The sequence below is a fragment of the Montipora capricornis genome, chromosome 14, assembly GCF_036669925.1.
Source record: "Montipora capricornis isolate CH-2021 chromosome 14, ASM3666992v2, whole genome shotgun sequence".
Lineage (NCBI taxonomy): Eukaryota > Metazoa > Cnidaria > Anthozoa > Scleractinia > Acroporidae > Montipora > Montipora capricornis.
In genome coordinates, this window is record NC_090896.1 from 3,473,049 (window position 1) to 3,485,548 (window position 12,500).

The 12,500-nt window shown below is 38.2% G+C and overlaps 1 protein-coding gene across 4 annotated transcripts in view; it reads left to right on the top strand.

The window, feature by feature from the left end:
* Positions 1-12,500, top strand: part of LOC138032479 (adhesion G-protein coupled receptor D1-like) — a 48,600-nt gene that overhangs the window by 35,360 nt on the left and 740 nt on the right. For 2 of the 4 annotated variants that reach the window (XM_068880180.1, XM_068880181.1), the window contains 12 exons: positions 247-310; positions 1,809-1,908; positions 2,094-2,152; positions 2,933-3,053; positions 4,554-4,657; positions 5,655-5,760; positions 6,415-6,565; positions 6,870-6,954; positions 8,130-8,196; positions 9,501-9,583; positions 9,991-10,117; positions 12,192-12,233. In XM_068880180.1, coding sequence (XP_068736281.1) covers positions 247-310; positions 1,809-1,908; positions 2,094-2,152; positions 2,933-3,053; positions 4,554-4,657; positions 5,655-5,760; positions 6,415-6,565; positions 6,870-6,954; positions 8,130-8,196; positions 9,501-9,583; positions 9,991-10,117; positions 12,192-12,233 — 1,109 coding nt within the window. The remainder of the gene's footprint in view (positions 1-246; positions 311-1,808; positions 1,909-2,093; positions 2,153-2,932; positions 3,054-4,553; positions 4,658-5,654; positions 5,761-6,414; positions 6,566-6,869; positions 6,955-8,129; positions 8,197-9,500; positions 9,584-9,990; positions 10,118-12,191; positions 12,234-12,500) is intronic. The other 2 variants (XM_068880182.1, XM_068880183.1) reach the window with 1 other exon arrangement.

The following is a 12,500-nucleotide window of genomic DNA, read 5'->3' on the forward strand; positions in this document are numbered from 1 at the left end:
TACTCTATTATTGTACAAAACGTCTGGGGCCATTTTCTATTGTTTTGTACACCATGGCCGTGGCAACATGGCCGTCTCATCACGTGGATGCAAACCAAGAATTGTTTTTGTTCTCTCTGCCTCACTATCAAGTGGAATATTGATATTTCGAAAATGGCCTATGCTGAAACGTGAGTCACGCTCAAGGTTACACTCCTCAATTTTAAAAACGTAGCAGTTAATTCTCTTTTTTGTCTACAATCTTAGACACTGTGGTCTTCAATGCCCTGTATCCTGACCTACATAAATATGTCGCAAACTCTATTGCAAGGTAAGCTTGTGGCTCTTAAATATATAGAATACAAACTGCATTCTTTCCCACGGGGCATCGTCCACTGAGAACCTACACAAATGACCAAGCTTCCCAACAGTTCTAGTAGCTCAATGGGTGGAACATCCTACCGGTGTTACGGAAGTCGTAGGTTCGAATCCTGTCTAGGACTTTGATTTTCAGTTGTCCTTTCGCCCGTGGCCAAGCAACTAGTTTATAATGCATCGACTGTATAGGCCACTTCGGAAAATACCATAATACTCTTTGTTTGTCCTCCCAAATTTTGCATAATCATTGTTTTTGTTTTCTCTCGGGACCATTGTAAGTCCCAAGAGAAACTGGAAACAACGCTTATGCAAAATTTGGGGGAACAAACAAAGAGTATTATGGTATTTTCCGAAGTGGCCTATTTGAAGATCTCCACTTTTTCGACAAATCCCGCGAGTCACCACCATTGTATTTCTTTTTTTTTCTTTTTTTTGGTTTTCAAGTAAAAGACCAGTTAATCAATTATTCAATTATTGGTTTCTACAAGCGATGGGGTTAAGATTAGAGTCGCAAACAGAGATCAAAAAGTGACTTACAATATGCTGTATTAAAAACCTAACAAAAAGGGCCATAAACGTTAATTTAGTCAAATAGGAGACACAAGGCTTACAACGTTCCCTTTCACTTCCCTGTTTCGCTTCGGGCCTTGTCAAAAGTCAAAAGCAGAAATGTCTTGTATCATGATTGGTTTATTTCCGCCACTGCCAGCGACTCAGACAACATGATTTTCATTTGATCGTAATTAAGCGACGACGTTCAAACGCTAAAAACGCAATATCGGACGCTGGAAAAGACAAAATTGGTAGATTAATAAACACGAGACGTTTTCAAGCCATGGACGGAAACTGGAGGTGAACATTTCATATACCGGGGCATAAGTCTCTCCCAGTGTTTCTAAAATCATCGGCTAACAGCGAAAAGATACTTAACAAAACAAATGTGGTAGTGTCGAGACAGGTTAAAAAGAAAAAAACATCTCACTTCCGGTTGCCTTTCGTGGCTCAAAAACGTCGCGTGCCTAAGTTACCTTGGCTTGCACCTGACGTCATCGCAGCCATGTTGGTGTACTGAACAATAGCGAAAAAGTCTTTCGGGAATTTGGCTCTATCATTATGCAAAACACCAGCGACATTTTGCTTTTGTTTTGTTCACCAACATGGCCGTCTAATCACGTGGGTGCAAGCCAAGAAAAATAAAGAGAGTGTGTTCAGATGACGTCACGTCGGCCACGTTGAAGCAGTGAAATATCCTTTTGGACTCTATTTTTATATTCTTCCTTTTGTTTTAGTATGCACATATGGCAGCCGGTCACAAGAGCGAACACACTCTATAACACAAGAAAAATTGTTTACGAATTCGCTTGATCCTTCTTTTATCGGATAAACCGAAACAAATGCCGAAAATTGGAAGAAAGTCTCCATCAAATTATCAACATGTTTTTGTTTTTCAGAGAAAGTCGCTTTGATTCCATAATCCTTGGGACCAGTATAAATCCGTCTCAAAACGCTATCTTCGAAGAAAATGTCACAATTGTCCTTCAAACATTAACGGTAAGACAAAAAAAGGAAAAAAATACTTTCATTCAAAATGATTTTTAAAGTTAATGCCTGTCTGTGGAGCCCCCTTCACTAATAAACTTCAGCGTCCCAACTGGGCACAAGGTTGAGTTCACACTGGACTCTGTTGAGGGGAACCCAACGATTTTTCACGCTGTTAACGTGTTTTTCTCTTTCAGAAAAACCATGAGAAATCACACAAAAGCTGTGCATTTTGGATGTGGAATTACTCATACAAGTAAGAGGATATTGCAATAAAATGAGAAAAAGTTATTTGATAATAACAGTGAGTTTAAGTAATATGTCGACACCCTTTTTGCACGATATATTAATAATGCTCATAACGAAAAAATCTTGTAATTCAATGGACTACATTCTTTACACTCTAGAATCAAAAAAGGTATTCAACGAAAACTAGTTTTTGTTTGGACAGACCTTAAAGCGCTACTATGATCAAAAAATCACTTCCTTTTTTCTTCAGATTTTGAAAGTGCGATTGCTTAACACTTGACTGGCAAAATTTTGAGCTTTGATTTTTATCCAAAGGTTGTTTACTTTGAGTGTAAGTGTCACGGTCCGCCATTACTCCCGTTCCAAACCGACCTCAGAGAGTTACATCCAAGGAAAAGTGAAGTCATTTACTCACTACCTTAAAATTTCAGCGTGTAAACGCAGCTTATTATATATGCAAAACACGAGTTTCAAAGTCTGAAAGATCAAAACTCCCGTGCTGCATATTAATTCAGCCGCGTACACACACACTGCTTTCTTAAACTAATCAGTATTTGACGTCAATTTTCTCCTCGATCCAGCTCTCTCAAGATTTTAAAGTTTGTAATGGCGGACAATTAAATAGGAAAATTCCGGTTAAAATAAACAAGTGTCTTTTTCAAATCAAGGCTTAAAACTTGGGTCACTTACTGTTTAGTTAACATTGTTTTGAAATCCAAATAAAATTAAAAATTAATTTTTTGGTCATAGTAGCACTTTAAAACCATTTAATTTCATGTATATTTAGAGAAAACGGCAGTTGGTCAAGTGAAGGATGTTGGTTGGTGGAGTCACGAGAAAGAAATGCGGTCTGCAAGTGCAATCATTTGACGAACTTCGCGATTTTAATGAACATAAAAAAGCACGAGGTATAATTCCCAAGCTCTCACGGACAATAGTCTGCCTCTATTGCGCTATAATTGGCTTGATAAATATAGTTTACGTCATAGAAAGTGCGGCGTACGGGGTTTTATGCACGAGTTGTTTGTGTCAAAAACCCGAACGAGCGAGGAACGAGCGAGTGAGGGTTTTTGACACAAACAACGAGTGAATAAAACCCCGTACAAAGCACTTTCTATGTCGTAAACTGTTTATTACACATAACCTGAGAATTTTCATTAAAATAGTTTTCTGACCGCGAATTAGAAACAAAAACTCACTGACAATAGAACCAAATGCAAATTTAATTTAATTCAATAACAAAGTACGATTTACACGAGATGCACGAGTGATTGGCATGGAAACGCCTTTACGTTATCGTTGATTGGTTATACTTTCACATGTGAAATAGCTGTACGCCATTCTGATTGGCTGTATAGGCCTTTTTCACATGTGAAAATAAAGCGTATAGATTTGTACAAATGAGCTTTATGGAATAAAATTCTCATGTTATGTGTAATAAAAGTGCTCGTATTGTACACTCAATATAATATAACGAAATAAAGTGAAGCGATAATCCTCGCAGTTATGAACGCAAGTTTTGCAATTGCGTAGAGAAGCCTGAAAAATCCAAGAGTTTAACGGGATTTGAACCCGTGACATCGCAAAACCGGTGCGACGCTCTAACCAACTGAACTATGAAGCCACTGACGTTGGGAGCTGGTCATTTGTGGGTTGTCATGTTTCCGTGAGCAATGAATCAACGCGTTCATGACTGCGAGGATTATAGCTTCACTTGATTTAATATCCGCAGTTCAATATATGATCCATTTCAATCATATATCATTTCATCGTAGAATATAACGAATGCACAAATTGGTTATAGAATGCAAAAGAGGGCATAGGGCACAATATGGATTCTACTATGGAAACACAGCAATTGATCAGTAATTTCGTTTACTAGTATATAATAAATAAATAAATTGTATGAATTTGCACATGCATTTCGTGATTTATGGCCACTCCTGATGTTTTGAAAGTACCTATTTGCAATCAAACAATTGAGGCCAGAATTCTCAAAATCCACATAGCAAATCAAATTCGTTGTTCCAGTCGCCTGAAATTTCAAGGTCATTTTCTAAAATAAAAACCTGTTTAAGTTAAGGTAAGATTCAGGACCCAACGTATCGAGGTCTTTCGACACTGGTGCTAATTATCCTCAGCAGGGGCGATATAAGGCTTGCAGACAAATGCAAGCACACTCATCGATTCGCCGTCCTGAAGACACTAGCAAGGGTGTAAAAAAAAGTTGACTCTTTAATCGTAACTTTGTAAGTTACACACATTTATCCTTCTTCAAACTAGAGCAGCGCAAAACCATGTCGGATTGTCAACCGTATAGTTGCAGTGTGAAACTAATTCCACCGTATTTGCGATGAAGCCTTTGTTTTACTAAAACTTGCACTTGTCTTAATTTTTGTGCATTATAGCTTCCACCTAAACACAAGCTACCTTTGGACATTATCACTTATATTGGACTGGGGCTCTCTTTACTTGGAGAGACTATTACCATTCTAGCGTATATTTTACTATTGTGAGTAAGGTTATTCCAGTGTATTGTCTTTCTATTTATTTCTATTAATATCAATTGTTTTTATGAGCTTCGAATGCTATTTTAGAATAAGAAAGAGAACTAAATCCTTCTAGGACGAAAAAACAAGGGCAGGGAAACCGCAAAACGTGATCCAGTTACTGTGCTCCCAGATATCCCCGGCCATCCTTTGCCGAGCATTATATTTTTTCTGTCATTAAGCCTGGTCCACACTTGCGGAGGAGTGGACAGCCCTCCGCAAGTAAGTGTGGCAATATATGAACATTGTGAAGTTTATGCAAAGTACCATGAATCTCCATATTGTGCAGCTGTATTGGGACATACATGGAGCGCAACTGCATACATGACTATTCCCTACACCCTATTAAATGGTTTAACATCTAATACGCGTGGATATTTTGCGAGTTGCGTAAAAATACGAGCAACAAGCAAAATTTCCGCAGGTACTATATGTTAAACCTTTCAATAAGGGATGTATTGTTCAACTATTACGCCCTTTTCTAGTATTTTGGTTAATGCGGCTGTGTATCTTGCTTGTGTTCATGCTCGTGTCGGTTATGAGGACCAGACGAAAACATTACGTAAAAGTAAACACTTGTACTTCGCGCTTATTCCGACTTGTTCGCGTTGAAAAACGCGTTGGAAAATGTCGCTTCATGCAACTGTATTGGTAGGAGTGCCGTTGAGATAAATAGAGAGTGAAAGACCGATTGGTGTACGCTCACTTTGTCGTCAAAACCGCATTACTGTATTGCAGAGAACGGAAAAGAGAAGTGGTAGAGTGCACGCCAAACTTGCAGCATGCGTTTTCACTCATAAAAACAAGCTTTTGGTTAGGGTGGCGTCCCCATGATGATGGTGATGGTGATTATGATTATAATCGTTATCATTATCATTATCATTATCATTATCATTATTATTATTATTATCATTATTATTGTTATTAAGTAATATGTCCCCTAATTCGCTCAACTTTCAGGTGGTCAAAACAAGATCAACAAAGCCACGTCCATATAAACTTGGTAGCCACACTAGCGACAGCACAAGTGATATTTTTGGCGGGAATAGAATCGACAAAAGATCAGGTTTGGTTCTCCAGTGAACGTCATTCTATTGCTTGAATTTGTGTCTTTATCTCATAGATCATACGAATAGAGACGAAAGTCGCAATTTTTTTCCTTGCCCACGCTTTTCGAGATCTTTAATTTGGCATCGACGACGATAACAGAGAACAAAAAACATCAGGGCCCAGTTGTTTAACTTAAGCGGAACAAAACTAATGCGTGGTTAAATACCGACCGAGTTTCGATTTTTGCCAGGAGCCCAAGGGCCCCTGTGTTTGTCCGTCAAAAAAGCCTTAACCTTGCGAGTTTATGCTAAAGGAAAGCAAAAACTCTTGACATGATTCTTTCTGCAGTTCATATATCTTACTTTCAAATGCAGTGTCTTTAAATTCACTCTCAAAAAATGACCAGTTAATCTCAGCTGGCTTGACAGCGCCGCGAATTGGTAGTGCACTGCAAAAGTATCGAGGTCATGGGTTGAAATATCGTTTTCAAGCTTTTTCTTTCGTTCCTACTTAAGAAACTTTTATAACTGGAATGATATGGTCCACCAACATTCGCTACAAACATAATCGACAACAGTCAACTGATACCATGGGATAAAGGAAAGTCCTGGGCGAACTGTCTTCATTTATGGGCGACTAGTCTGATATTCTTTTTCTGGTCCCAATGTAGGTGCTGTGCATAACAGTGGCAGCTCTAATTCACTATTTTTATCTGTCATCATTCTGTTGGATGTTAATAGAAGGCGTTATGTTGTATCTCTTGATTATCGAAGTCTATAACACCGAGCTCAGGCTACGTTACTGTTACTTGTTCTCATTTGGTGAGTTCATTTTCCAATATATTGAGTTACATATTTTAAATAAGGTTGCCTCATAAAGCATATGCGTGTAACGTCACAGCGGCTAATTTGGTGTCTTTACAAATGGCTTACATACCCTAGTAAGCTTAATTAAGCAGTGAGCATATCCATAACAACGACAAGAATAAAAAATAGATTACGCCTTCGTTTAGCTTGCGTCTGTAGAGGTATTTCTGAAATTTTAGCTTTTATCCACTTAACAATCAACTGGCCAAAGGAAAGACTACTTGTGGTCATTTGCTCATTTGTTCACTTCTTTCAACAGGGTTTCCAGGTTTAGTCGTAACAGGAACTTTGCTAACTGCCCACTTAACAGACGATGGAATCTATCAATACAGGGCTCGAAAATGGTAAGATCCATCGACGGTCATTGCGACTCTTAGAACTTGGTAAAACATAAGATAAATTCAACTTTACAAAGAAGGTCAGAAAAAGAGAAGCACAGTTAAGGAGTCTCGCTGGCAAGATGAGAAAAGATAGTGTCGGTAATAGCTCATAGATTCGTGAGCAAATCTCACGCCCTCAATAATATCGAACTTGGTGTGTTTTTCCGAATTCAAATTCAGCCTATTTTGAATCAGTTCCCATCAAGGTGTCCCCTTCCAGCTGGGTTCTTAGCGCGGTTGTTAATTCATATATATTTTTTGTCTATTCAATAGACACTATTCAAGCTTAAGTACAAGCTTACATGCGAAGCTTTTTTATTTTGTTGTTCTCATTCGTTTGATCCTTAATACGTTGTTCCGATGCATAAAGTTGTGCACTGTACATTGCTGGTATACGCTGAGCTACGTGTCCAACATTGCAACACAGCGCTGTGCCAGGAATGGAGACTTAAAGTGGTACTACGACCAAAAACAAATTTTGTTTTTCCTTTGGATTTCAAAACTATGTTAACTAAACACTACCTCACCCAAGTTTTAAGTTCTGATTTTAAAAAGACACCTGTTTATTTTAGCTGGAATTTTGTTATTTATTGGTCCGCCATTACTAACTTTAAAATCTTGAGAGAGCTGGGTCGAGGAGAAAATGACGTCACTCACTACTTTAAGAATGCAATGCGTGTGTACGCGGCCTAATTAATATTGAGCACGGGAGTTTCGGGCTTTCAGACTTTTCAACCCGTGTTTTGCATAGATAGTAAATTGCGTTTACAAGCTGAAATTTTAAGCTAGTGAGTAAATGACGTCATTTTCTCCAGATCCAACCCTCTGAGATCCAATCGGCTAGTTTTGAACGTGAGTAATGGCGGACCATGAAATCCAAAACTTACACTCAAAATAAACAGCCTTTGGATAAAACTCAAAGCTCAAAATTTTGCCGGTTAGGTGTTAAGCGAACACGCTTTCAAAATCTGAAGAAAAAAAGGAAATGATTTTTGATCATAGTACCACTTTAAGCCGGTAAGGAGTTTAAAAAAAGGCGGCAGCTAGGGCGCCAAACAAACACCAATTTCATTGGTTAATAGAGGGGAAATAAATCTCTCACGCCAGAACTTAATTGCTTTTTCTTTTTGTCATATTAGGTGTTGGCTTTCGGCAGAAAGACACTACATATGGGCATTTGCCGCTCCAGTGATTTTAATAACCTTTGTAAGTGCGCAAATGACTACTATTACATGATTTTCGGACTTTTCTGACAATTTAACAGTTAGATGGCATTTACCATTTGCATTAGGAAGTTAATTACTGATGCTGATGATAATCATTCGCTTGTAACTTATCGCGAATTAGACTAAAAGTAAAAATGTCTTTGGACCGAAATTAAGTTTAAGGTTATTAACTTTTTCTAAAGTTATTGGCTTCGGCATATGGGCTTAAAGATAAAGAATGTTTATTCGAATTCATTTTAAACTTAGAAAAGGTAATAGAAGTAGTATTGTGCATTGGCAAGAGGCTCGTGACACGGAATCTGCAACTCGTTAATCTCTCCCTCACCATGGAGATATCCGCAGATCGTCCATCTTTACAACACCTTTCCCACCAAGTACCGTGCCTCTTAGCTAATCAACACACTATATCGCCGTTTACGTTTATGCATAAAAGAAAAAGTCATCACTCAAAGTGGGAAAAACCAGTTTGTTTTGTCCTTGCCATTGGGTCCTAATATGAACCAATGAACCGTTATCAGACGAGTGTCCAGACGAGTAACATCGAGATGACCCTTTGGCTCATGAAAAAAAAAAACAGGACGAGTAGCTTAACTGTCTAACAGCACACTAGAGCTTCTACTTCGAGAAGTTTGTTCGGTCAAAGTCACAAGGTCCTGGTATGAGCCAACGGACAGTCACTACACGAGTAATTGTAACGTCGAATTGACTCTGACTCGTGAAAAGAAAAAATGAACGAGTAGCTCAATTGTATAATGCTGTGCTCGGAGCACAAGACCTTCTATTTCGTTGAATATTGATTGATTTGGATATTTTCAATCGATCTTTTTTAAGCACAAAATGACTACCTTTACAATGCTCATAAACAGCTACCAGTCAGATGAGTACGCGAGCCAATCAGATGGCAGAATCCATAGAAATTGCTCATAGGTTTGTTTTGACATTCAGACAGACTGTTGCTCGTTGCGCATCACTATTTTGGAAACAGGCCTAAAGTACAACGTTTAGATAACGCCTTGGAAAAAAAAAATGGAAAAGGTGTTTGCTCCAGTAAGGGAGAAATTGCAGATTACATCGCAAAAGTGTTTGCCTATTATCATGGGTGGATTGAAACCAAACTCTAGGAAAACAGACAACAATACTGTAATGTTCCAATGCTATTAGGATAACAGAAGTAGCTAGTCACGTAGGATCTGTTGTTCAATCTTCTCCACCAACAGAGCTGCGATGTCGTAACGTAAAAACGTTACCAATCCAAACTAAATTAAGGTCACTTTCTATTTGCAGGTAAATATGATAATATTTTGTGCAGTTGTCAAAGAAATGATCTCCATGCCGAGTGCGACATCGACTAAACTAAACGCATTGAAGTAAGTAAAGCAACGGAAAGTGGGCCGGAATCCTAGTGCGAAATTAGTTTTGATTTACGTATTAACTACTGACAATAAATCAGCACTTCTAGACTTACTTTGAAAGCTATGCTGCTGTGTACTCTAAATTAATGTGTTTTTTTAACATGTCTTGTACAGCGAATTAATAAAAATGCAATTTCTTCGACCAATCATGACGGGCAAAGGAAATCAGGTGCCTAGCGACAATTGAAGGCGGGAAAAAGTCTGTGATTGGTCGAAAAGATAAAGCGACAACCTAAGCCAATCACAAACCGTCGTTGAGCAAAACCACAGAAACTGGTAATATGTTTTCCACAGTCAGTTAAAAACCACCCTGTATATGTCAGTAAAAACTAAATAATTGATCTTTTATTTCTACATTTCAGGACAACTATTAAAGCATGTGTTATATTATTCCCACTTCTGGGGGTCACGTGGTTGTTTGGTTTACTGAGCCTTGCTGAAGGCGGAGCTGTAACACAATACGCATTCACATTATTCAACTCTATCCAGGTGCGCTTACATGAAGAAATCACATGATTTTTCATAGAGAACGGTATACCAGTATTCTGTTTTTTTTTTTAAAAGGCCTTATTGAGGCTTGTTTTTGAAAGACAAGTACGAATGGATTCGATGAATGAAGTAAATGTAATTATTATATAGATATTGATGAAATACCAGGATTTCTCCTTTTACTAAAAAATCATATCTTCACCGCGCGCAGTGAACGTATCATTTTTATCTTTCACATGTGAGGATATCGCTGTCGTCATGGTAACGAACACGATTAGCCAATAAAAGGCGAGCTTCCTCTTCATTGTACGATACTTTTGTGCTTAAATATAATTCGTCTCTACTACATTAACATTTTTATTGCAAATTTTACATTATCATGATTTGTTTTTCATAACTTTCATATCTTGTTTCATGTTACACAAGATGCGTGTTTTAGTGGTTGGTGAACAATTTTTCATCATTTCGAAAATGAATAAAACAAGTTGTTTTAAATCTAGACATTTCATCAATATATATATAATAAACAGAACATTACATGGCCGCTTGGGGATACGAATTTTATCTTCTCGAGCTGAAAGTATCTCAGACTCGTTCGCTTCGCTCACTCGTGAGAGATACTCGCAGCACTCGAAGATAAAATTAGTATCCCCGCGCGACCATGTAATATCCTCTATATATTTGAAGTGCGAGTTTATAGAGGGAAAAGTCATGGGTTCGAATGTCGTTGAAGCCACCTAAGAGCAGGGCGTTACAAATCGATAGAAATCGATCATCGGAAACTTATCGATTACTCGATATTACTCGATAATTGTTCATCGATTAGCTAAAATAATCGATAAGTATCGATAATCACAAGATTTGACTCGGATGAAAATGTAAAGATAAGAAACAAATTCCAGTATTTGGCCTTCGGATATCCATTAGTCATTTGTTCCTTGCTTATACGGTGTCTGCCTTCTTCTTCGCCTTAGTTCCTCTGACGAAATCGATATTTTTGATATAAATCGATGGAAATCGATTGAAATCGAACGATGATTACCAAAAGCGATAAAATCGATCAAAATCGATAATTACAAAGACTCTGCTATCGATATTTATCGATTTTCGATATTAATCGAAAAATATCGATTACGATCGATTTTATCGAGTATCGAAATTATCTATTTGTAACGCCCTGATAAGAGGCAGTTTATAAAATTGTCTAGATGAGCGCGAGGACAGATACGAATATTCTATTCCCGAGAAATCTTCCAAAAGGTTATGACACAAAGAACGAAAATCTAAGCTATCAAATGACACAAGCGTCAACATTCATAACTAATCTTGAACCGTGTGCCAACGCTTCTTCAACCGATAACAACTTGTTGAACGTTCGAAACAGAGCTCACCTCTGTTTTCGTTCAACTGTGTTCATCAATGTTCGGCATGTTAAATGTCTTATTCCAGCATTCAACACGAAAAAATACACAGTTCCACATTTCTCGAACAATCACTGGAACATTTTTTGATCGACCAATGCTGAACAGTGTATGAGTGGCACCTACTTGGGTGTCGAGGAAAAGTCGATCAAAAGTCGAGCATAGAGTGCAATGGACTTTATTCGCGCGGCGGTCATATCGGCCATAGACAATAGATCTCCTACCCTGAGCCTGGAATTGAAATGTTTGGAAACGAGTTTCGGAGCGCAAAAACAAAAGTTTTCAATCCCTCGCGACTCAACCTGGCCGCCGTGTTATTGAGGCCTCTGTTAACTTTTGCTAGAAGCATAAAATAACAATGAAACGAGAGACTTATTTTCCGCTCCAAAAAAATGTCTCCGTTTTGTAACAACGACGACGTATTTCCTCTTTGGCAAACCGGTCAAACAAGGACACGAGAAAGTATGAGAATTCACTCTCATGTTTTGCACATTCTCTTTACGGTTCATTGTAAAATGATGTCAGTGGAATGATAACATATCGCTATTAGCGTGCGAAAAGCCTAATTATCGGGTGTATTTGTTAACTGGGTGCTCCTACCTTTCAAACATTCTTGGTTATTGACTCCAGTTCTATTCTTGCCACAATTTCAGGGTTTACTGATTTTTCTTCTGCACTGTGTGAGGAATTCGGAGGTAAGAACCAGTATAAGTTTCCACAAACACTTCGCTCTTCATTGTCTGGATTTTACATTTCTACGTTTGTTGATTTGCTTAAAACTTCGAGCCACTCCCAATCAACGAAAAGGAAGGAAGGAACTGAACCTTGCCGGCTCCCCGTTGATTTCCCGCGCTTACGTCAATCTGATGTGATTGGTCCGTTTCCCAAGTTCTAGTGTGGTTGCTTTAATTTCCAATTAAGCGTATTGAAAACAGAACCAATCGCAAAGCAGACGCATGCGC